The sequence below is a fragment of the Rhinoraja longicauda genome, chromosome 13, assembly GCF_053455715.1.
Source record: "Rhinoraja longicauda isolate Sanriku21f chromosome 13, sRhiLon1.1, whole genome shotgun sequence".
In the NCBI taxonomy this organism is placed as follows: domain Eukaryota; kingdom Metazoa; phylum Chordata; class Chondrichthyes; order Rajiformes; family Arhynchobatidae; genus Rhinoraja; species Rhinoraja longicauda.
Window position 1 is genome coordinate 23,830,426 of NC_135965.1, and position 26,255 is coordinate 23,856,680.

A 26,255-nucleotide genomic window follows, 5' to 3' on the forward strand; every position below is an offset into this window, starting at 1 on the left:
AAATTACCCCCAACATCTTCCTCTGAGCAGGGAATCGGTTCTCTTTAAGTGTAAACACTCCCCGGGTCACGCAGGGTTCTGAGAACTGTCCATCACCCAAACTTTCTGTAAGTCAACACACTGTGGCGCTTCCTCAGCACTGCCCGTCTCACAGTGCGATGCTCGCCCCTGACCTGCACAGTTGTGTGGGGGGGGCTGCCAACAGCTCCCCGCAGAGCTTGACCGTCCGGGTCCCCAACACCTTTACACCGACTGCAATCCACACATCAGTAAACCTTTAAATTCAGATGTACTGATCCACGGATCCTCCTGGGGAGGATGCATGTTTAGGGTGTGAAGGGGAGGGGACTGATCACAGATTATAATCAGTCTGAAGAAGAGCCTCGACCCGAAACATCACCCATTCCTTCTCTCCCGAGATGCTTTCTGACCCGCTGAGTTACTTCAGCATTTTGTGTCTACCACAGATTATAATAATTCTCTGCTTCATGTTAACATGCTTGTTTGTTGTATAACTATGTAATCAGCACTGCTGTAGACTTGGGAAAGAATGATTTATGATGCTGAGGGAAATAAATATCATATTTATATTGGGGAAAAAACAGTGCAATGCTCCCTCAGTCCCTACTATCCTTCAGTTCCAGGCAGCCACAGTGCCAGCATGGGGACAACTTATTCTGGGTATGTTTTGCGCAAATGCTGGAGATGAAGAGAAATTATAGAACTGAAGGCTATGAACTGGGCAATTAGTACGTGACGGACAAAGAATTAGGTTCATGTGTCCATTCAGTTAGGAAAACATGACATGAGAAAATAGTCTGTTAAAATATTAAATAATCCCTAAAGTGTAAGAAAGTAAGCACAGTCACATCACATCCAATGGCAATACTTGTATTTCTGGTTCCTTGCTTGTTTTTGAATATTAGTGATTAGACCTAAACCATCCATGGTCAAACAAGTAATACAACAGACATCTGGATTTAAAAGGCAAAGGTGAGACTTTTATTCTTCAGAACTTCTAAGCTTGGGAGTGTTTTCTAAAGTTTACAAGGCAAGGTTGACATGACAGCTGGAAACAAGGCAGGAACATCCAGTCTTGCAGCACACCCTGCAGCTGAAGATGATTATGTGAGGGTGCTGGGAGGGAGCGCAGTTGCCAAGGCAGCATCACAAAAATGGGTGCAGCTCAAAGCCAACAAAACAGAAAATTAGAACGTAGCAAACGATGATCCGCTCCCTCTCGATGGTAGGGAAGAAACTTGTTGTCAGGGGCCAGATGCTCTTGCTGTTGCTGTACGGTACTGGTGCAACTCATTCCCCACTTCTCCGCTGAAGCAGTCACACACCTGGCTTGCAGATCCAAAATGGATCTCATCTGCAAAGATGCTGTGTGCAACCTTCTGCTCCATGATACGTTCATAGGGTTGCATCCCGAGACAAACAATGACTGTTGCTAGACGATCAACAATGCGATTGCATTGCCTCTGGTTTCTCTGAAACATGCAGTCTTCTAGTGCCAGGAGCTGACCACAACCAAACGTGGCAGACTGGTACATTTATGCTTTGTGCTCAGGAATGCTCTGAAGCTGGGTACAGGCCAGTTAGGGCTCCATAGAGAGTGGCCACAGGGAAAGGACTTTCCACCTTTGTACAATGAGCATTTGGAACCGTGTAAAAACTCTTGGACTTATCGGTCATGGAATGTTTGTGAAGAAAAAGTTGACGTTATGCTGATACGAACAAATAGAAAAAAATGTCTTACACTTAAAATAAAGACCTGGACACACCATAAATACTTGCAATTTCTTTTAAAATAAAGAATATTTCCCAAAAAGAAACCTGCAATTTTAAACCTATCGGTCGGAAAGACCCCAGAATGTCTGCAAAGATCAGTATCACACGGAAACGTCATTGGTGGCAATGATGGGTTTTCTTTGGAGCATTTACTGGATTATCAATGCTCCAATCTTCCAGTAAGCCACATGACTATGGTGAGTAATTTTCCCTGTTTACTTCAAAGTTTCTCAGCCAGGGCAGGACAGGTTTGATCAGGTAGGTTTTTGGAACAGAGGTGGCTTCCCTCGCCCAGACTCACGCTGTGGGCGATAGACACAGGCAAGTTACAACACAAACGGACGCGTTGGTAGGCTCTCCGGCGCCTCTGGTCTTGCCTCTCTTGCATAGCTTGCAAGTAGTGTCATGTCCTGCAAAGTCTGAAATCTGTTTCATGTGTCAGGCAGATAGAGCCTTTCTTTCAAACTATAAAAAACACACACACCTGCCTGGTGTCTGGAAAAAAACAACACCGGTTCACAGAGGTAAGGGGAAAGGGCAAAAATGATCACTTTGACTGAAGCAGTACTTAAATATAGCTTTGAAACAGCAACCAAAGGGAAAGAGTTTTGAATAAATAATGCCATTCTTTTATTTATTCAAAAGTCTTGCCCTTTGGTTACGGTTTTTCAGCTATATTTAACATTTAAGTGTCGCTTCAGTCAAAGTGATAATTTTTGCTTCAGGTAAAACAAGGGAAATTAGAGATGCTTTCCACATAACTTAGGCCACAGGGAAGCCAAGGCCGCACAGTACCTGTACCTATCTCATGTCCAGGATGAATAGTGTGGGTTCAGAGGTTAGGATTCTGCACTAGATGCGTGATCTGACAAACTGATGTGAGGAGTCAGGGGTCCTGACCCGGAACAATGCATACCCATTCCCCTCCACAGATGCTGCCTGACCCGGTGAGCTCCTCCAGCAGTTTGGTTTTTATTGCTCAAGATTCCAGCATTTGTAGTCTCTTGTGTCTCCATTTCAGTGCAACCACATAGGGTTGAAAGTACAATTGGAGGGTGAGCCCATAATTTGGAAAGAAGGGTGGTGAGTGATACCCAGAGAACATCCCTGGGCATTGTTACTGATGCCTAAAAGTTGCAAGCCTCACTCTGGAGGGGCACAAAGGAAAATATTACAGGGGTGAAGGAAAAGCAGGAAAATGGGATGTGAACATGTAGTCCCTGCTTGCATGACAAACAAACCTCGTCAAAGATTCTATCTGTTAAATTACATTTGTCGAAGCAAGTAGTCCTATGTTTTAATGGGAGCACTAGGTTTCAGAAGATTTACGGGACACAATCCAATGGAGTGTTTCTCTGCTCGGGTACAGCCATCTAAAGCATCTACATGAAGCGCTGCCTCAAGAAGGCAGCAATTATCATCAAGGATCCTCACTATCTGGGTCATGCTCCCTTTCCACTGCTACCATCAAGCAGGAGGTACAGAAGCCTGAAGTCTCACACCACCAGGTTCAGGAACAGCTACTTTCCTTCAACGATCAGGTTCATGAACCTGACCTGCACAGCCCTAACCCAAGGGAACACTGCAGACCACCTCTTGCACAACTGTAGACTTGTTTTCTAATTGCGTTTAGCATTACTGATTTGTTTTTGCATCTTTTTATCTTCACTGTCTTGTGTAAGTTATGGATAATTTATGTTTTGTGCGTTGTCTAAATCTGTTGGAAACAAGATTTTCATTGCACATGTACTTGACTCTAACACTTGCTCTGGCATCTTGTTCCACATACTCACCACTCTATGTGTGAAAAGTGTACCCCAGAGGTCCCCTTCAAATAATTTTCCTTGCTTTAAAGTTACGTCAGCAAGTTTTGGACTCTCCTACCCTGGGAAAAAGACAGTCACAATCCACCTTAACTATGCCCCTCACTTTGATAAGATCACTCCTCAGCCTCTAATGCTCCAGGTTAAAAACAATCCCAGCCTAGCAAGCTTCTCCTCATAATTCAAACCCTCTGGACCCGGGCTTCTTCGTAAATCTTCTTTACACCCTTTCCAGTTTACTGACATCCTACCTGTAGTAGGGCAACCATAAATGCACACAATACTCCAAAACTGGCCTTATCAATGTCTTATACTGCTATAATATAATGTTCCAATTGCTGTATTCAATAACCTGATCAATGAAAGCAACTGCGTCAAATGGCTGCATCACAACCCTGTCTACCTGTGTCAACACCTTCTATGTACCTAAACTTCTAGATCTCTCTGTTGTACTACATTACCCAGGTTCCTACCATTTACTGGGCAAATCCTCCCTGGTTTGTCTTACCAAAGTGCACCATCTTGCATTTATTTGAACTAAACTCCATCTGCCATTCTCAGTTCATTGCCCAGTTGATCAGATCCTTTTATAACCATAGAAAACCTTGTGTACTACCACGATAGCAATATTTTTAGTTTCATTCGCAAATTTACTAACTATGAATGATTTGGGCTGAAGGGCCCGATTCCATGCTGTATACAGTGTGATAACTTGATCAGTATGGACAAAGTGGGCCAAAGGAAGGTCCTGCTGCAGAGCGTTACTGTAAATGTGTAGCATTTGATTGATTTTCAACCTTTTTTCTGATTTCCATTTCAGAGGTTTTTACTCAGTGCACAGGCATTTCATAACATTGTGAAATCTACAGAATCCCAGGTACTGTGCCTGATGTTTAGAAGTACTTGATGTGAAAAACAAGTCGTAACAGGTCTTGGCACGGAAACAAGTTTGTGCCTCATCACATGTTGAATGGGCTGGTAGCAGATGTTCTGTGCATGCTGCATCTTGCTTTAGCACAAGTATTTGAATGGAAACTATAAAGTCTGGACTCAAATATGGTATCCTGGGGAGAGAGGTTTAGCCACTCACACACAGCAAGACAGAATAGTCTAAAGCAGAATCATTCCTGGGCCTCCGAGTTTAGAATCAGTGGAAAACAAAGAACCAAGCTATTGCCTACAGGGTTGTGAAGGTACAGAACCCCAGCTCGTAGAACCAGCTGCACTGATTCCAAAAGTGTTCTCATCAATTCACAACCAATGTGACAGCAGTAAACCAGAGTACTGTCTGCCACGCACCGACTGATATACCATTGGCACACAAAGAACAGACTCAAAATTATTTTTTTTGGTACTTTGTCCATTTGTGATGTCTCTGTCATATGTTATGTTATCCCATAGCATTTTTAATGGAAACAATACGCAATTCCTTTAGACTATAAACACGGTGCACTACAAATAAGTTTAAGTATATTTTGGAATGCGAGTTCTCTGTTTAGTAAGATCCAAGACAAATGCAGACATATGAGACCAGCCCATGGTCCGTTTCCATGCTATACAGCTCTATGACTCTAATCCCATGGACTCATGGTTGTGAGTCAGGAAGTTTCTTCTATTCTCTCTTCTCAATCCCTTAAGCTTTTCTATCCTTGAATCCTCAGACACTGGAAACATACTACCTCTAAGCGGAGAAGGAAACAGATTTAAGGTTTCATCTTTCTTCAAATGCTGATCATTCTGATGGAAGTCCAGCGATCAATCCCATTCACTCTATTTTGCTTGACATCGATGCTAACTTGCCAGTATCTCTGATTTTGTTATCACATTGCAATACAGCAATTCCAATGATGCAGCAGAGACTTGAGCTTTCCATTTACTTTTATCTTTCCATCGGCATTTCATTTCATTTCAATGTATTTATGAAATGCTCAACTACATTCACTGATTCAGCATCACACATTGTTATATTCACAAACCATCTGTCTTTTCCAATGCCTTTTCCCTAACATGCACCCATCTTTAAAGAATGTGAGCACCAGAATTTAACTGAATACATGTTTGATCTGGTTCTGAAGAAGGGTCCCAATCCAAAACATCACCTATCCAGAGATGCCACCAGACCTGCTGAAATACTCCAGCATTTTGTGGCAATCTTTGGTTTAAACTTTGAACCAGCACCTGCAGTTCCTTTTTATTACATTTGATCTGGTTCTGTTTGATATTGCTGTTTCTCACGTGGTTTGACGGCTCACTGGTTCTGATGAATAAAAAATATTTTTGCTTGAGCAGAATTACTGTAGTTGCACAAATGGTGAAACTATTGTCAATTGCTTTCACTATACAAGAGGGTCAGCAACCTGTTGTGGGTCGTTTCTTCTCATCTCCATAGGGTGCTGTGTTTGCAGCATTTTACCTTGGAATCAAGGAAAACCAGCTGCGTTAAAAATCAAAGTGTTTCTCAACAACTGCGCTGTTCTGCCAAAGGGTTTGTGACCTGAAACATTTGCCGTTTCTCTTTCCATTGATGCTGCCTGACCTGCTGAATGTTTTCAGCACTTTCCGTTTGAACTCGCTTTACAATACCCTGATAATGTTGTACATAAGGACCAACTGAGTTGATAATGTATAGTCACAGTTTCAACATCTGGCTCTAATTACCTATTTAAAAATATACACCATTATAAAAATCATTACATTTTAAAATGTCTATTTTAAAGTAATTTAGAAAGTAATTAAAATGTCCATGTTCCTGTCTGTGAAAACCCTTAAATGTCATCTGGACACCAAGGACACAGTTTAACTGATACCAGGAATGGTTCTAGGCACATTAGAGAGACTACAAATTCTGGCTTTGCCAGTAACAACCATATATCTTGCAAACACATAAACAGGCATTGCAAATGCCTTTGCTGTGTTACTGACTGTGAATCTGGACCATAATATCATCAGGGATTATATTATTCAGAATGCTTACTGACTAGTTAGCTCATGATCACGTTAAGACAGTGATTGCACAGGGGTAGGTACAAATAGCCTGTCTGATACCACTGCTTCAGCACAGGCTATATGACAAACCAGGCAGGCCAAAAAATAAAGGCAGGGAGATGAATCAATTCAAAAGTTTTCCCCAAAGCAAGGTCTCAATACGCAAACAAATAAACAAACAGTCTGATCCCTTTTTATTCTCTCTCCAAAGCAGGAATATCCTTCCTATTCATATTAGCAAAATGTTTAGGATTTTGCTTTGGAAACTGCCACTCCTTTTCCCTCTTCTACTGTAAGAAAGCACCATTATCTCATGTAACTCTGTTACCATTCCACTCACACATGGCTGGAGGTAACCTCAAAACTCCAAGTATGGTATAACAAGATTATGCTCAAACCTATCATTCCTTCGTTGTTCTCTCTTCAATATTTCTAAGTTATAAATTGCAGCTGGAATCTGTTGTTGCGAACTTGGAGTTTCGTTGCACTCTGGTTGATATGACAATAAACTGATCTGAATCTTGCATTGACCCTTGTAAAACAAGTAAACACTTAATTCTGTCTCTCCATACTTATCAGCTTCTTCTATTGATTATTCCCAGCCCCTGTTCGTACCTTCCAAAATGTATAATCTTAAAATAATAAACGCCATTTTTCCTTTTTTGCCCATTTCACAAATTTGACCAAACCTTCAAGGTAGATGTATTTTCCAAGATGAAAACCCAAAGCTTACTCCCTGAATGCTGTTAAAACTATCATATACATGGTGAAAATCAAATTCAGTGCATGTACCAGGAAATTGTTGGTTGAGATAACTTACTGTCCATGTGGCAGACTTGGCTGTGCTGGACTGCTGGAATGATACATCAAACCCATGTGGGCCTGGGTAATCTGTGTTTGATGGGATGGCTGGTGATGGTGAGAGAGCCTCGAAGGTGGAGCTGGGCTGAGCATATGGCGAGGCTGCTGTGACGCTGGGAGTGTGGTCATTGTTGTAGGGGCTGGTGGAGGATGATCCGTTCGGTATCTGTTGCTCCATACTGTTGAGGAGCCCCAAGTTCGTGAACTGCGGCTGCAGGGGATAAAGAGAGAGAGAGAGAGAGAGAGAGAGAGAGAGAGAGAGAGAGAGAGAGAGAGAGAGAGAAAACTTGGCATTAGTAATATTCACATCAGCACATCTTGTGTTTAATGACTGATCAGGATATCCACAACAATATTTTTTTGAAACTGAATTTATATATATTTTTTACAATGCTTAAAGAGTATCTGCCAAATAAATCACAATCTAACCACAATCTAAGATATGGTATTCAAAGTTCACACATTTCATTCATCAACGCACAAGTTATTATGAAGCAATTATAAGCACTATTATGAAGAAATTGTTTTTGTCGCCTGCTCTGACAAGAGTTAAACAGCTCCACTGATCAAACCTTCCATTCTGCAGTTTACAATGCTGAAAATGTTTGCTCCATTATCTGAGGAAAGATTACTCCTACCGAGGCAAAGCAGGCAGATGGGGCAGAATGGAATTGTTGCTCAGATGTTTCTGTTTCAAATGCATGGTTCAAAATCCAAAGCCATTGGGTCAACTAGCCCAAATCTTAGTACCAATCAACTTTGACGAATGGTCAACAACTGTATTTACCTTCTCAGATGCTGAGTGATTTCTGAGCATTCCCTGCATGTTTAAAGCTGTCTTTTATTCATATCATAGGCAAATGGATTACATGCAGGCAGATAGTCTTGGCAGCTGAAGGGCCTGTTCTTGTGGTGTACTGTTCTGCTGTATAGTCCATGTAATTTATGGGCATACAAGGAAAATTTGGCATCTGGAATTTTCTAAACTGAAATGCGTTTATCACTTTTGCCCGTCACACCTCACAAGCAGATAAACTGTGACGTAATCATGGTCGATAGGCACCTATTACAGTACAATGACACATAAATACTACAGCAAATATTTTTCCTTCCTTACCCAGAGTTTTATCACTCTGTTTAATACAAACTTGTTCCATTGTGTTGCTTCCCTCAGCTCTCCTATGTGTATCAACAACTGGTTCAGTTTAACTAGTCAGGCAATGAAATGATTCTCTGTGATGTCTATTAAAGGACTTGGATAAATCCTCCCGGGGAAAGAAAATTTGCCTTTATGCATTATTGTAGATTATACAGTTCCTCACATAGCATTGGTATACAAGAATCAGTGCAGTTAATCAGAACAATGATACCAATAAACTGACATCTAACTTCAACCCTTACAACCCAATGGTTCAAATAATACCTTTGTACCATGCACCTGCCTTCAGAGAACAAAACCTGAACTTATGGCTCCTCAGACAATCCGGCTCCTTTACTGCATTAATGGGATATTTGATTTAGTAAATACTTCACAGCTACAGAATGTATCCGTTTACAAAATGGAGAAATAACACAATCTCCAGGTAATGCTCCCTGCACAAATTTGCTGTGTAATAGTACTATTATACAAAACATCAGCAAGCATGGTCAACTACAGGCTCAGTCATCTACCACCACTGGAAGTCGACAGTAACCATCTAAAAAGCTCAGGTCCCTCCCTGCAACAATAGTCTTTGACTAAAGACGTTAAACGTCTCTTTATACAAGAGATCATCTTCTGGTAAAAGTAAATTCTCAAATTACAGCTGCAATAATAGTCATCGACTCTTCATGCCTTAAGTGAGAGCCAGAGCCTTACAGCAGATATACCTCAGCACCCAACAAGCTGCATATTGGAAGTTAAATTAGCCGGTGACTCTTCTGGTAAATAACCTACAGAATATGCATACAAACTGAACCACTGAGGTGACTTGATTAATCAACTTAATGGACATGAGCAAGGTTACCCAATCGCATTTTAGATATAGAAACAAGGAACTGCAGATGCTGGTTTATAATAAAGATAGACACAAAGTGCTGGAGTAACTCAGTGGGTCAGGCAGCATCTCTGGCGAAAAAGGATGGGTAATGTTATGGGTCGGGACCCTTCTTCAGTCTGAAGAAGGGTCTCGACCCGAAACGTCACCCATTCCTTCTCTCCCGAGATGCTGCCTGACCTGCTGAGTTACTCCAGCATTTTGTGAATAAATCCCTTCTTCAGACTGCCTGACTTGTTTGAGCTACTCCAGCACTTTGTACCTATCCCATTTTCAATATCACTGGGCCTGCATAGGCTTAGTATAGCAAATACATTACTAGTAAATACTATACTAGTGTAGCAAAATGCCATTTGCACCATTATGTCTACCGTAGCCAAAGGAGATCACTTTCAGTTCTTGATCCATAGCTTTGTAGGTTATGACTCTTCAAGTATTCATCAAGTACCATCTGATTATTATGTGGACAATTGAGCACCCACCACTCTTTGGATGTAACATAAATTCCCCGGACTCCCCTTTAATCCTTCCACTAATTCCCTCTAATCCATTCATTAATCTATCTATGCCCTCCAGACACTGACATCTCCACTAAAGAAACAGGATCCCTCCTATCCAAGCCCCCATTACCAACACAGCTCAATTACATTTCCCCTTGGAATCCTCTGCTAAAGAGCAAACAATCTTATCTCGGTCTCATTCCTCACACTGCGCTTCACCTGCCCTTGCAGCGTCTTCGTCACACTGGCCTGCACCCTTCCGAGAGTGGTCGTGGTGCTGAGCAAAACATTTGTGCTCACTAAAGTGGTTGATTTCTGAGCCTGGAGCATAACCATGCAAACACTCACCGCATCACACACATTAGCTCAATTACATCACTGCACCAATCTATCCTGATTTTTAATTTTATTTCTCAATTCTGATTCATCAACCTTCTGATATTTTACACAAATCACTAAGTCAGACAATGAAAAACCTAGCCCCACCCCCTTACGCACCTTCCACCCGTCAGTTGAAAGATGCTGTCCAGCCGGTGGTGAATACTGAATATCAAAGAAAAAGAACAGAATTTAAAATTATTCCAAACAGTGCAACCATTATTTTTGACAGCGTGTAAGTTGAAAATACCTCAGAATGGAAAATAATCTAAAACACTGTTTAACATGAAGTCTATCATTGTCCAAGACTCTGCACCCCACAATTTATTCTCACCATGCCCTGACCACCCATTATCACCTCTGTCCTTACTAACACTAGTTTGAGTTTTCCCACCAACATAACGACTCTCATCAAGAAGGCACGGCCATTTTCTCGGCATATAACCACAGCAGAGATTTCCAAGTTTGAAAATATAATTAAACTTGTGTTCAAGTGAATGTGTCGCTGGCTGTGGGCAGTCAGGAGCAGCAGAAATGTATTCCATCTGCGAGCCGATGGCCTGACCTATACACATGATACAATTACCATCCAGGAACCAACCCCATCAGATGTACTAACAAAAGGTGGCAAAACTATAAAAGTCTCAATGAGTCGAAGTAGAGGTGAGATTAGAACAACTGAGTTTGACATTAAAATTGTATTTAACCAAATATAATGTTCGTGTGTTAATCAGTTTAATGCGCATCAAAGGGAAATCATTCCACTGGCTACAGTCACGCTGTACGCCGAGGAAGACAAATGTGATTGTTGGAGCCAAACTGTCTTAGCCAGGACACTGTTACAATGTTCCTGGGCTGCTTGGAGCAGCATACTAGGACCACATTTTCAGCAGCTCTAAAAATGACCTTTTCACTATCACAGAGTCAGAAGTGGGAGGTTCGCTGATAATTTTAGGGTTCAGTTCTCTCTGAAACTCCTCAGGTAATGAAACAATCCACCAGAAAGACCTGAACAGCAGACAAATGTTGATAATATGTTGAACCGATGGATGTCTCTTGGGAATCTGTAAGGTCATGTGCACTAATCAGAGAAATTACTTAAAAAAAATTCCTTAAACAGAATTTTGCAGCAAGGTGGCACCTCGCCACTGCAATCAATTATTACATGCTTGATTTACAGATCACCATAAAAAAGATGCAATGAAATATTTCAGAATAATGTTTGCACTGATACAAAATGACTAATTTCACTACCACCTTTCACAAACTAGGAATCTTGTAAATGCTTTACATTGAAGTACTTTTGACGTTTAGTTACTGATTTAAAAGCAGGAACACAGCAACTAATTTGCTAACAGATAAATAATGTTTTGTGGTGCTGGTCAAGGGAAATTGTCCAGGACACCAAGAAAAACGAGAATTTCAAAATATTCTTCTGGGATTATTCACATCTAGCCAGGTGAGCAGACAGAGCCTCTGTTTAATATCTTATCTGAAAAATGACCAGACAGTGCTGCACCTCTTTAACATTGTCCACGTGAATGGTTTTGCCCAGGACCCTGGTGTTCATCACTCTGTTCACATTTTATATTTATATGAATCACTCCATCACTCTTGCCCAGTTTTAAACAAACAACCTTTCTATTATTTTGTCCATTCCAGATTTGTCATGTGGTCCAAGTTTTGCAATTTAACATGATTTAGGTATCGTGTCAATGGTTAAAATTCTGAATTTTGATTAGTCAAGAGTAAGATAGAACCAAGGCACAAGAGTCTGCAGATACGGGAATCTTGATCAAAAAGAAAGTGCTGGAGGAACTCAGCAGGTCAGGCAGCATCTGTGGAGGGAAAGGGCAGAGGGTGTCTCGTGTCGGGACCCTTCTTTAGACTGATGGATTTTGGGGTGAAAGCTGAAAAATAGAGGTGGGGATGGGGAAAGGCTCCAAATGGGACTGGCTTGGATGAGCCATCTTGCTCAGCATGGATGAATTGAGTTGAAGGGCTGCATAACTCCGAGTCTCATAAGAATAGTGTAAGAAAATAACTGCAGATGCTGGTACAAATCAAAGGTATTTATTCACAAAATGCTGGAGTAACTCAGCAGGTCAGGCAGCATCTCAGGAGGGAAGGAATGGGTGACGTTTCGGGTCGAGACCCTTCATCAGACTGATAAGAAATGATGAGTCTCATAAAAATTCTGGTCAAAACAATGGTAAAAAATTAAAACCTTGCCCTTTTTTAATGCAGTCATTGCAATCCATATCTCCCCCATATGGGTCCTGTCCCTAGAAACTATAGCTGGAGATGACAGTTATTCAGCATTGTTCCATAACATTACTTCTTTTACTAATCCCCAATCAAACTGCGGTAAATCTCAGTGAGGCACTGCACACATTTAACACCACCATACTCATTCCAATGCACACATTCCTCAGATGGCTGCTGTCTCCCACTCACTCTCCAAACACCTATTAATCTGTCTACACCCATCATAACGTTGAGTGCCTGTGCAGCTGTCGCTCTTGCATTACCTCAGCAGGTGGTGAACTTTCAGGTAAGAGACGCACACCTAAAATGATCATGTGCCTTGGAAACACCACTCACAAAGTCCGGAAAGAGCCATTGCATTGACTGTTCCTGCTGAAGGTTAAGGGTATGTTTTGGAACGGGATGGGGAACTGAACATATTCTTCATTAAACCGTGGCTAATTTTTTCAGAGCCACGTGCTCTGTGACACCTAAACAATTAATGGAATAAACTGCAGGTGCCATGTGGAATTTTGTTAATTCTGTTAATAAGGATAGAATTACATTCTCTTTACAGTCCAACCCCACAATATTTTTTTTTAAATGCATGTTTTGGTTTGGGTTTGGAGAGGGGTGGTAGACATTGTGGGAGGCAGTGAAGATGGGGGAAACCACACCATGCTAGAGGGCCAAATTGGAAATGGAAGGTGCAAGCTATGACAGGAAAGCCCACCAATGCCCTACTTCCTAAGAATAGTTTGGCATGCCTCCAATTACTCTTACCAGTTTCTACAGATGCACTGTAGAAAGCATCCTACAGCTTGGTTTGGCAACAGCTCAGCCTAACATTGTAAGAAATTGAAATTAGATTGCTGTCGACACAGCCCATTCCACACAAACCACCACTAACACTGCTCCCAGTCTACATTTCACACTGCCTCGAGAAAGTAGCCAACAGAACCAATGACCCTTTTCATCCCGGTGATCCCATCTTCTCCCCTCTCCTGTTGAGCAGAAGATAGAAAAGTTTGAAAGCACACACCACCAGATTCAACAACAGCTTCTTCCCCATTTTTGTAAAACTGCAGAACAATTTTCTCATAAGCTAGGGTGTAGTCCTGATCTCCCAATTTACCTCACTGTGAACAATGCACAATTTTTATCCACACTTTCTCGAAAAATGTAATGTTATAATGCTGTAACACTATATCCTGCACTCTGATAATTTTCTCTTTGCATGCAAACATGATAATAATACATCAATAACATTAACAATCTAGACTGCCTCATGCCAGAAACAGAAAAAAAAATCAAACATTCCCTGTGTAAGCAGCTAACAATCCTACTAGCGTGTATTCCTCAACTCTCTTTTTGGCTTCTGTTGGTGGTTTCACAAGCTCCTTTATCAACTCATTTATGGTTTTCGCAGCATGTGGTCAATTCTCTACAAATGGAGCAATCTAACCAGTCATCCATGCTCCATCCAAGGGACAAAGGCCCACCGTGAAAGGCAGCTCACCATATGTTACTGGGCACAAGAACCCCGGCTTTGATACAGAGACAGAATGTCAGGATGGAGTGACGGCACCATGCTCAGTAGCAATCCTTTGACAAAATGTCAGTTAATTAACTTCTGAGATTTAACACACTCCATTTTTCCTTCATGGCATTCTACCACCGGAAACAATTTTCACTATTGTCTTTTATTTACGTGATTAATCATCAAGGTCCAGATTGCACTACAGATAGAATATAGCAAAAACTACAACACAACTACTGGACAGAGCCGTGCAGACATGGATGGTCACAAACCTGATTCTTAGTCCATACACAGCCCTTTTTAAACAGGAGGAGCAATAAGATTGCAAGTGAGTTATAGCCTCTGAAGAACTAAGCAGAGAGATCATTAAAAAAGAATGTAGATAAGAAGAAGAAACAAGGAACTGCAGATGTTGATGTGTAAAAAAAGACAGAGAGCTAGTGTAACTCAGTGGGTCAGGCAGCATCTCTGCGGAACATGCATAGGTGACATTTAGGGTCAGGATCCTTCTTGTGGTAGTGAGGGGGGTGTGAATGGAAAACTGGAAATGAGGAGAGGCAGGACAAAACCTAGCGAGTGATAGGTGAATATAAGTGAGTAGGGGTTTTGATGGGTAGATGGTCGGACATATGTCAGAGGTGAAAAGACAATGTAGGTGGAAGGGGAGGTGGAGAGGAGAAATGGATGCAAGTCCAGGTGGGCACAGAAAGAGGGGGGGGGGGGGGGGAGGAGGATGCTTAGTCAATTATCTATTTTTTTGGTTGTGCCCCAAACTGGGAGGCCTAGAAATGGAAGTGTTTATTGATCAAGGTTCCTATGACTGCTCAGAGGTGTTAAAAGAAATGTTGTACCTTCCAAACCCCAGCATGGAGACAGGCATCGTACTCGACCATCAAAAGGTGACAAACCCCAGACATAATTAGATCTCCAGAGCCGGTTTTTGATTTACTTCCATAATTCTGTTTGGTCACTGTATTTTAATACCATTAGGGAAATTGCCCTAGCATTGCCACATTCACGGGTTCCTGAGCAGAACTCCACAGTGAATCCACAGAAGGACATGAAGCAACTGAGCCTGCCAGGCACTTGCTAAAACTGTTAATTTCCTTTACTGAACTGTACAATCTGAACACAGAACTGAGAGATAAGACCTTAATTAAAGTGCAGCCAGCACAATGAAGTGAGCTGTGCCTAGAGCATGTTGGTTCCCATCTGAGCAATGAAGGTCAGGGATGAGGGTAAACTGCTGAAATGTGTCTCAGCAGGAATCTTGTACCAGGGACCTAGGAGCAAGCCCAAGAAGGCCCAAGTAGAAGGATTACATATCTAAAACTTAAAAAGTGACAAAAACACGACAGAAAAATGTAACCAAATATTTATTGAACCTCATGCATTCAAAAGCCAAGACACTTTCCGAACCAGTTGGTACGGTACAAACAGCCATCACAACATCAAAACATAATATCGATACACCGAAGAAGGTTCTCAACCCGAAACGTCATCCATTTCTTCTCTCCAGAGATGCTGCTTGTCCCGCTGCGTTACTCCAGCTTTTTGTGTCTATCTTCGGTTTAAACCAGCGCCTGCAATTCCTTCTTACTCAAAACATAATATGCTGGATATTGGAATTGGAACCTCACAATCTACAGCACAGGTGGTTTTGTAGATTTTTCCGACCATTAGAATAGCTCTTGAGAGTATGTTCTCCAACATTTGGGATCTGAGCTACATTCCTTCAGGTTCAATTTATTTTGATCAGTGATCTATCCAGCTGTAATGAAGTTCATGACCTTCTAGCGAGACCATCAGATTGAGTTCAAGATGGAAAACAAGCTTTCAAGGACCAAAATGTGAGGCTAATTCTACACTATTTCCAACAGGGGGAACTACTTGAAAATATTTTGCTGTTGGATGCCTGAGCGTCTGAATCCTTTTTCTTGTTGAATAGTCTGTCAACGACACAGAATGGGCGAGGACTGATCCTCAGCAGGTATCCCAGGCCATTTCATCTTCAGTGGAGGGTTCCAAATTTTGTACCTATCCAGCCCTTCAAAGGAAAGATTCCTCAGTAAAATTAGATATTAAAAAAACCTCTTTGAAGAAACTTGGGTAATATTCTGTTTTTTTAAGTAAAACCAATTTGTTTCACAATGAATCATGAAAAACAATTGAACTAGATCCTTTACAGAATATGAAATTATGCATTGATTGGTCACTGCCAAAATTCCTTGGATTCAGAAAGATAGCATAAAAACTGCAAATGAAATTATATAAAGAAGCAAAAAAACTTCAAGTCAATCAGTTTGACACCTATCACTTGGAAAAGCTCGAATCTATTATTGCAGCAGTCAATCAAATTTTGTTGCATGCTACAAGAGGGTTGGAAAGGCTGTAGAAGAGTTGCAGGATGTTGCCGGAGTGTTCAGCTGCAAGGAAACTTGATAGGTTGAGTTGGAGTGGAGAAGGCAGAGGCATTCAAATTTATGTGGAGCATGGATAAGGGGAAACATTTTTCACTCTGTATGCTATCCCAAGTGTCTCTAACAATAGACAATAGGTGCAGGAGTAGGCCATTCAGCCCTTCGAGCCAGCACCACCATTCAATGTGATCATGGCTGATCATTCTCAATCAGTACCCCGTTCCCGCCTTCTCCCCATACCCCCTGACTCCGCTATCCTCAAGAGCTCTATCTAGCTCTCTCTTGAAAGCATTCAGAGAATTGGCCTCCACTGCCTTCTGAGGCAGAGAATTCCACAGATTTACAACTCTCTGACTGAAAATGTTTTTCCTCATCTCCATTCTAAATGGCCTACCCCTTATTCTTAAACTGTGGCCCCTGGTTCTTGATTACCCCCAACATTGGGAACATCTTTCCTGCCTCTAACATGTGCAACCCCTTAATAATCTTATATGTTTCACTAAGATCTCCTCTCATCCTTCTAAATTCCAGTGTATACAAGCCTAGACGATCCAGTCTTTCAACATACGACAGTCCCGCCATTCCGGGAATTAACCCAGTAAACCTACGCTGCACACCCTCAATAGCAAGAATATCCTTCCTCAAATTTGGAGACCAAAACTGCACACAGTACTCCAGGTGCGGTCTCACTAGGGCCCTGTACAACTGCAGAGGACCTCTTTGCTCCTATACTCAACTCCTCTTGTTATGAAGGCCAACATTCCATTGGCTTTCTTCACTGCCTGCTGTACCTGCATGCTTCCTTTCAATGACTGATGCACAAGGACATCCAGATCTCGTTGTACGTCCCCTTTTCATAAGTTGAAACCATTCAAATAATAATCTGCTTTCCTATTCTTACCACCAAAGTGGATAACCTCACATTTATCCACATTAAACTGCATCTGCCATGCATCCGCCCACTTACACAACCTGTCCAAGTCACCCTGCAACCTCATAGCATCTTCCTTACAGTTCACACTGCCACCCAGCTTTGTGTCATCAGCAAATTTGCTAATGTTACTTTTAATCCCTTCATCCAAGTCATTAATGTATATTGTAAATAGCCGCGGTCACTGCCTGCCATTCTGAAAGGGACCCATTTATCCCCACTCTTTGCTTTCTGTCTGCCAACCAATTTCTATCCATGTCAGTACCCTACCCCCAATACCATGTGCTCTAATTTTGCCCACTGATCACCTATGTGGGACCTTGTCGAAGGCTTTCTAAAGGTCAAGGTACACTACTTCCACCGGCTCTCCCCTGTCCATTTTCCTAGTTACATCCTCAAAAATTTCCAGAAGATTAGTCAAGCATGATTTCCCCTTCGTAAATCCATGCTGACTCGGAACGATCCCATTACTGCTATCTAAACGCTCTGCAAATTTGTCTTTTATAATTGACTCCAGCATCTTCCCCACCATTGATTTCAGACTAACTGGTCTATAATTTCCTGTTTTCTCTCTCCCTCCTTTCTTAAAAAGTGGGATAACATTAGCTACCCTCCAATCCACAGGAACTGATCCTAAATCTATAGAACATTGGAAAATGATCACCAATGTGTCCATGATTTCTAGGGAACTGGGGGGCCTGGAAACCTATAGGGGGGGGGGGGTTTGAGGAAGTAGTGTTTAGATGGGCACTTGAAATGTCATAGTAAAGGCTACAGGATGGGAATAGGATTAGTATTAGTATTATAAAATAAGGCTGGCAAGGGTATGGTGGGCTGATCGGCTCATTTCCGTGTTGAGCATTGCTAAAAGAGGAACTGCGCTAATATATTATGGAGAGGAAATTGGCTGACTAACAGAATCAAGATAAATGGGTTCAGGATTCAATTTTTAGATTAGGAATCAGTTTCTAATGAGATGCCAAAGGGGCCAGTGCTGGGGTCTCAACTATTTATAAACCATGTTGATGAAGGGACTAAATTTTTCTGATGATGCAAAACAAAGGGTGGGTTAGCAGCTGATGAGGAGAACACAAGGAATATAGTCAAAAGGGGACAGAGTGCTGGAGTAACAGGGGGTCAAGCTGATCTCTGGAAAAGGTGGATAGGTGACATCCTGGGCGGGGACAGTTTTTCAGACCAGAATATAGACAGGTTACATCAGCGGGCAGGACTTTGCAGGCAGAAGATAAAAAGGGAAAATGTGAGATATTGGAAGGAGGAAAAATTATTATTATTAATTCAAATTATTATTGAAACTGAATGAGACTATGAATTATTGCAGGCAAAGATTTGTGGGTTCTAGTGCATAACACAAGATGTCAGTGTAAAGGTCGAATACGTAGTTGGGAAGTCTGCGGAAATGTCTTTTATTGCAAGAAGTATAGGAGACTACAAATAGTGATGTTTTTTGTAACATTACAGCATGCTGTTGAGAGCACACATGAAGAACTGCATACATTTCTTACAGGCATCATTTCAGGAAGATGTGATTGTCCCTTTCATTCAGGAATGAGAATGAGCATCTTTCAGGGAGCCGTGAATCTTTAGGTCTATGCCAGAGAACAGCGGAGGAAGAGTTATTGAATATATTCAAGGAAAGACTGACAGATGTTTAAACTCCAGGGGTGTCAGAGTGCATTGGGGAGGGAATGGAAAAGTGATATTGAAGCCATGATTGGATCAGCTATGATCTTACTGAAAGATGAAACGAACTTGTGGGGGCAATTGCCCAAATTCTGCTCTTGTTTCTTATATTTTAAGATTTTATTCCTGCTCTGATTTGATCTACTAGTGGGACTTTAAGAGCCGGTCACGTAGGAATACAAGTTAACCCTAACCCCAACCAGCTAACACCCAGATTTTTAACAAAGAACGACTTAATACACACTAACCCCAAAGACACTTGTAATGTGTATGTCAGCAATTTTAAAACCACTTTAGAGATTAAATAACATGACACGCCTTCCTTCCCATGGAATAAATGTTGCTATTTTTTTTCGGTAGTCCCTCGTTATCGACTTTGATTTGCTTCTGCTCCAGTTCTGAGCAGATGATTGAGTGTCATTGTATGATTAACACGAGCTGGTCATTGTACATCATGTAGCACAAAACAGTACAGTACAGGAACAGGCCCTTCGGCCCACAATGTCCATGCCGAACATGATGCCAAATTTATCTAATCTCTTCTGCCACCATAAGAACTTATCCCTCCAGTAGCTCAATTTTTCACAATCCTTATAAACTCTACCATTATATCTAACTCCACCACCACCCCTATCAGCTGTTCTAGTCACCACCGCTCTCTGTGTAAAACAACGTGTCCAACACATCTCCTTTAAACTATTCTCCTTTGAACTTAAAGCTATGCCTCTAGTCTTTGATATTTCCACCCTGAGAAAAATATTCTGATTGTCTACTCTATCTAAGCCTCTCATAATTTTATATACATAAAGTCTCCCCTCAGCCTCCAATGTGGCAGAGAAAACAATCCAAATTTTCCAACCTCTCCTTACAGCTAACACCCTCTAATCGAGGCAGCATCCAGGTTGTTGTCTTCTGCACCGTTTAAAGCCTCCTTCCTGTAAATGAGGTGACTAGAACTGCTCACTTGTAATGTGTATCGTCTGTAAATTTAAAACCACTTTAGAGATGAAATAACATGACATAAACTGTTAGGAATAACACCAGCTAGCATGTGGATTTGATAGTGCAAGCAGGTGGTCCAGGGGCTCTGTCAGCAGGTTGGTGGGTCCTGGTGTTGCAACTTCTGGTTAATTGGGCTGGATTTATCAAGGAACAGGTACATTTTGCTCAGCTGCTGGAGTCACAACATCTATTCATGAATGTCACACAGTGAATCGTTGTGGGATTATCCTATAGAGGTATACGAAATCATGATGAAAATAGACTAGGTAAATGCACAGAATCTTTTAAGTAGGGTAGGGGAATCAAGAAGGATTAAAGGACATAAGGTTTAAGATGAGAGGAGAAAGATTTAATATTTACCAGGAACCTGAGGGAAACAGTTTCATACTGTGGGTGGTGGGCATATGGAAAAAACTTGCAGAGTAGGTATTTGAAGCAGGTACAATAACAACATTTAAAAGACATTTGGACAAGGATGGATGGGTACATAGATAGGAAAGGTTTAGAGGGATATGGGCCAAATGCAGACAAGTAGAACTGGCGTAGATGGGGGTATCTTGGTCAGCATGGATGATTAGGCCCAAGGGCCTGTTGCCCCGCTGCATGGCTCTATATCTCGATTTTGCGACATTCATGAATAATTTCATGCTGCAACACCCCTGAAAATGAAAATGGGAAAAAAACTGCAGATTCTGAAAATCTGATATTAAGCAGAAAATGCTGGACACACTCAGTTGGCCAGGACAGAGAAGCAATCAATGTTTCAGATCGAAGACCTTTATCGGAACTCAACTTTTCATCTGTCTCAATGAGATGGTCATTGTCACTTGCTGAGAGAGCCACAACCAAGCCCACTCAGCCAGGCTAGACCCACAGGCGGGCATTTGCTGCACTGCAGGCAACAATAGCAGGAAAATAGGAAGGTTGTTCCAACGTTCCCCAACTCCCTCACTCTATGAGTTCTAGGCCAGGCATATTCTCACTGGATATGGACACAAAAAGCTGGAGTAACTCAGTGGGACAGGTAGCATCTCAGGAGAGAAGTAATGGGTGACGTTTCGGGTCGAGACCCTCCTTCAGACTGGTAGGGATCAGGGAAATGAAAATGATAAAACATAGAAAATAGGTGCAGGAGAGGCCATTAGGCCCTTCGAGCCAGCACCGCCATTCATTGTGATCATGGCTGATCATCCACAATCAGTAACCTGTGCCTGCCTTCTCCCCATATCCATTGATTCCACTAGCCCCTCGAGATCTATCTAACTCTCTTTTAAATTTATCCAGTGAATTGGCCTCCACTGCCTTCTGTGGCAGAGAATTCCACAAATTCACAACTCTCTGGGTGAAAAGGTTTTTTCTCACCTCAGTTTGAAGTGACCTCCCATTTATTCTTAGACTGTGGCCCTTGGTTCTGGACTCCCCCAACATTGGGAAAAATTTTCCTGCATCTAGCCTGTCTAGTCCTTTCATAATTTTATACGTCTCTATAAGATCCCCTCTCATCCTTCTAAACTCCAGTGAATATAAGCGCAGTCTTTCCACTCTTTCCTTATTTGACAGTCCCACCATCCCAGGGATTAACCTTGTGAACCTACGCTGCACTGCCTCAAAAGCAAGGACGTCCTTCCTCAAATTAGGAGACCAAAATTGCACACAATACTCCAGATGTGGTCTCACCAGTGCCCTAAACTACTGCAGAAGGACCTCTGCTCCTATACTCAAATCCTCTCGTTACGAAGGCCAACATGCCATTAGCTTTCTTCACTGCCTCAAATTTCTTTCAGTTCCTCTGTCTCCCTAGGTCCTCTGTCCTCCATTACATCTGGGAGATTGTTTGTGTCTTCCTTAGTGAAGACAGATCCAAAGTACCTGTTCAACTCTTCTGCCATTTCCTTGTTACCCATAATAATTTCACCCGTTTCTGCCTACAAGGGACCCACATTTGTCTTTACTAATCCTTTTCTCTTAACATACCTAAAGAAGCTTTTACTCTCCTTCTTTATATTATTGACCAGCTTCCCTTCGTACTTCATCTTTTCAGCCCGTTTTGCCCATTTTCTTACCTTCTGTTGTCCTTTGAAAGCTACCCAATCCTCTGGCTTTCCACTACTCTTTGCTATGTTATACAACTTTTCTTTTAGTTTTATTCCATCCCTAACTTCCCTTGTCAGCCACGGTTGCCTCTTACTCCCCTTAGAATCTTTCTTCCTCTTGGAATGAAATGATCCTGCATATTCTGGATAATGTTCAGAAATTCCTGCCATTGCAACACTGACACTTCTGATTTAACCTTCTCCCTCTCAAATTGCAGATTAAAACTAATCATATTATAGTCACTATCACCAAGTGGTTCCTTTACCTTGAGTTCCCTTATTAAATCTGGTTTATTGGACAACACTAAATCCAGAATTGCCTTCTCTCTGGTAGGCTCCAGTACAAGCTGCTCTAAGAATTCATCTCGGAGGCACTCTACAAACTCCCTATAGACAGTGATGTGGAGAGATAATGAACAATGAATGAAGATATGCAAAAATGTAACAATGATAAAGGAAAAAGGCGATTGTAAGATGTTTGTAGGGTGAAAATGAGAAGCTAGTGTGACTTGGGTGGGGGAGGGATAGAGAGAGAGAGAGAGAGGGGGGGAATTCCAGGGCTACCTGAAGTGAGAGAAATCAATAGTCATACCACTGGGCTGTGAGCTGCCCAAGCGAAATATGAGATGCTGTTCCTCCAATTTGTGTTTAGCCTCACTGTGGCAATAGAGGAGACCTACGACAGAAAGGACAGTGTAGGAATGGGAAGGAGAATTAAAGTGTCCAGCAATCATGAGATCAGGTTGGTTCACACAGGCTTAACGAAGGTGTTCTGCAAAACGATCGCTCAGTCTGCGTTTGGTCTCGCCGATGTATAACAGTCCTCATTTTGAACAAAGAATATAGTAGATGAGGTTGGAGGAGGTGCAAGTGAATCTCTGCCTAACCTGAAAGGACTGTCAGGGTCCCTGATCAGAGTCGAGGGAGGAGGACTAGCGACAGGTGTTGCATCTTCTGTGGTTACAGGAGAAGGTACCTGGGGAGGGGCTGGTTTGGGTGGGAAGGGATGAGTTAACCAGGGAGTTGCGGAGGGAACGGTCTCTGCGGAAGGCGGAAAGGGGTGGAGATAGGAAAATGTGGCCAGTGGTGAGATCCCGTTGGAGAATGGCAGAAATTTCGGAGGAATATGTGTTTATCCCTAACCAGTCTGAAGAAGGGTCTCGACCAGAAACGTCACCCATTCCTTCTCTCCAGAGATGCTGCCTGTCCCGATGAGTTACTCCAGCTTTTTGTGTCCATCTTCGGTTTAAACCAGCATCTGCAGTTCCTTCGTACACATAGTCTCACTGGAAATGGATTATGTGCTTTCTGGATTTAGAATGGTAAAAGGATTAGATAAAATCAGCTGCACAAAACTGTTTCAGCATAACAGGACTTCTTTAATCAAAAATTCGTCAGCCAAAACAACATTTAAGGACAATAGACAATAGGAGGAGGCCATTCGGCCCTTCGAGCCAGCACCGCCATTCAATGTGATCATGGTTGATCATTCTCAATCAGTACCCCGTTCCTGCCTTCTCCCCATACCCCCTGACTCCGCTATCCTTAAGAGCTCTATCCAGCTCTCTCTTGAATGAAAGTCAATTTATGGAAGTTTTGTAGGACAACAATTGATATACATGTAACTAATGAGTTCAAACTAAAGTTAATTAAAAAAAAATAATAAACACTTCGTTTAAAGTAAAATTTCTCCAATTCACATTAGCAAGGGTCTGATTGGCAGGTAGGTTCTTGACCGGATCTGGATGTGGTCCTTTCCTCCACACCTCCCTTTGAGCCCACTGCACTATTAATTTCCCAGCCTGGAATGGGGACACAAGTACTCATTTTCAGCCCTTTTGCTGACAGCTGACAGTCTCTAATCACGGGAAAGCCTCTTTTACAGCTTTGCCCAAGTCTCGGTGACTGGGCTCACTGGTGAACTTTCTGTATTACAACTTGCATGCATGCACCTCTGACACACCTTGTTCTGCTTCCCTCAAAACCACAACTATTTCACAAGAAACACAAGTCTCACCAATCAGTTGTGTGCCCTGAATTGTACACTCCCAAGTAAAAACAGCCAAAGGAAAGTATGAACACAACATGAAATGAAGTGGAACACTCAGTCAGTTTAGCCTATGAAACAGACTTAGTCAACAAGCTGGCCTCGGGCTGAATAATCATCATTTTTCAGCCCAACCACCTGTCCCCATGAATCATTCTACTTCTTACACCCAGGATTACAAAAGCAAAACAAAAAAAAATCCTTAAAGGTCAAACTCAGAGACTCTGCAAAGAATGTCAAGAATATATGAAAAGCTGGAATAAAAAAAGTATTCATTGAAATAAAAAGAGCAGTGAAATCTCCAAATGTTTCATGATGTCAAGGAATCAATCCTGCCAACTGCACTGTCCAGCACACAGCATGACCCTCACGTAGACAGGCAGAGTAAGGGCTCTGAGACTAAAAACAGCAAACTTGCACTGAGAATGCCTTTTGCATACTCAGGCTGTTCCTGTGCACTGTACTGCCAAAGTAACACGTGTTAAAGCAAAATCACAACTATTATCTTGGAAATACAGCAGCCAATTTGGGTATAACAAGCTCCCAAAAACAACAATGTCATTGATCTTTTTAAAATACTGATTGAAGAATAAATATAGGCCTAACATTATTTCATGATCAACACCTCAACAGGGTAAAATGCTCCATGGTGCCTCACAGGAATGTTATCAATAGAGTTGAAATTGAGGGGTTGGAGGTAGATTATAAGGAATTGGCTGAAATAAGTGAGTGATAGAGAGGTTAGGCTAGGAACTCCAGTGCTTAGTGCTTCAAGGGCATACAACACTGCTGCCTCTGGTAACTGTTTAGATTCAGGGACTCTAGTGGCTGGAAGAGTTTGCAGAGGTGCAGTGGGAGATGGACAGATTTGAAAAGTAAGAATGGAATTTAACGATGCTCAGAACAATCAGCCCACTGGAAAGACCAGAGACCTATATTTGAAGAAAGATGATCTGAAAGGAATACGCTGGAAATATTCAAAGTTCTCAGGTCATGATAGTAAGAAGTGATGTTACAATAGCAATGCCACTTCCAATGTAAATTTGGGAACCAAAAAATGTGTGCATTACCAGTAATGTCACATCATCAACAGGGATTATTTCAGGATCTTTCATACTTGGTCATTCATTAAGTCAGCCAACTATGATTAATGCCACAGGTGTGATAGTGCCCATGGCTTGTCAAGTATGTCAATTTTATGTCAGGTAAGAAAATAAAATAAAATTTGAATGCAACAAGACCATCTAACCCGATTTACAGGTTGTCAAATAACCGGAAGTCCTCAGATATTTGCTGTTCCTTCCTCCCTTATTCACAGCATGATATCATCTCAGTGAGATATAAAATATATTTAATCCCTATGTCATGTCTGGTATCAGTTGGTTTCAGACATAGCCATTGAGTCATACAGCATGGCAACAGGCCCTTCAGCCCAACTTTCCCAAGTCAATCAAGATGCCCCTTTTACACTATTCCCACCTGCCTGTATTTGGTCCATATCCCTCTAAATCAGTCCAAATGTCTTTTAAATGTCGTTATAGTAGTTACCTCAACTACCTCCTTTGACAGCTCATTTCAAATACCCACCACTGTGTGAAAAAGTTGTCCTTCAGGTTCCTATTAACTCTTTCCCCTCTCAACATAAACCTAAGTCCCCTGGTTCTTGATTCCCCTAACCTGGATAATTCATCATGTCTCTTTCCCTTATGATCTTATACACCTCTAAAACATCACCCCTTAGGCTCAAGTGCCCCAAGGAATAAAGTTTTCCCAATCTCTTCTATTAGAACAGCCCTCAAGTCCTGACAACTACATGCATTGTGCAATTGGGAAACTATCAGCATCTTATCATAATGCTGGACTTAACCCTACAGCATGTTTTCAGAACCTTGGG

General features: G+C 41.8%; 1 protein-coding gene across 5 annotated transcripts in view; it reads right to left on the reverse strand.

Annotated features, from left to right (window-relative positions):
* Nucleotides 1-26,255, reverse strand: part of tp63 (tumor protein p63) — a 143,584-nt gene that overhangs the window by 33,638 nt on the left and 83,691 nt on the right. For 4 of the 5 annotated variants that reach the window (XM_078410585.1, XM_078410586.1, XM_078410588.1 and 1 more), the window contains 2 exons: nucleotides 10,498-10,542; nucleotides 7,423-7,674 (listed from right to left, as the gene is read on the reverse strand). In XM_078410585.1, the coding sequence (XP_078266711.1) occupies nucleotides 7,423-7,674; nucleotides 10,498-10,542 (297 nt within the window). The remainder of the gene's footprint in view (nucleotides 1-7,422; nucleotides 7,675-10,497; nucleotides 10,543-26,255) is intronic. The other variant, XM_078410587.1, reaches the window with a different exon arrangement.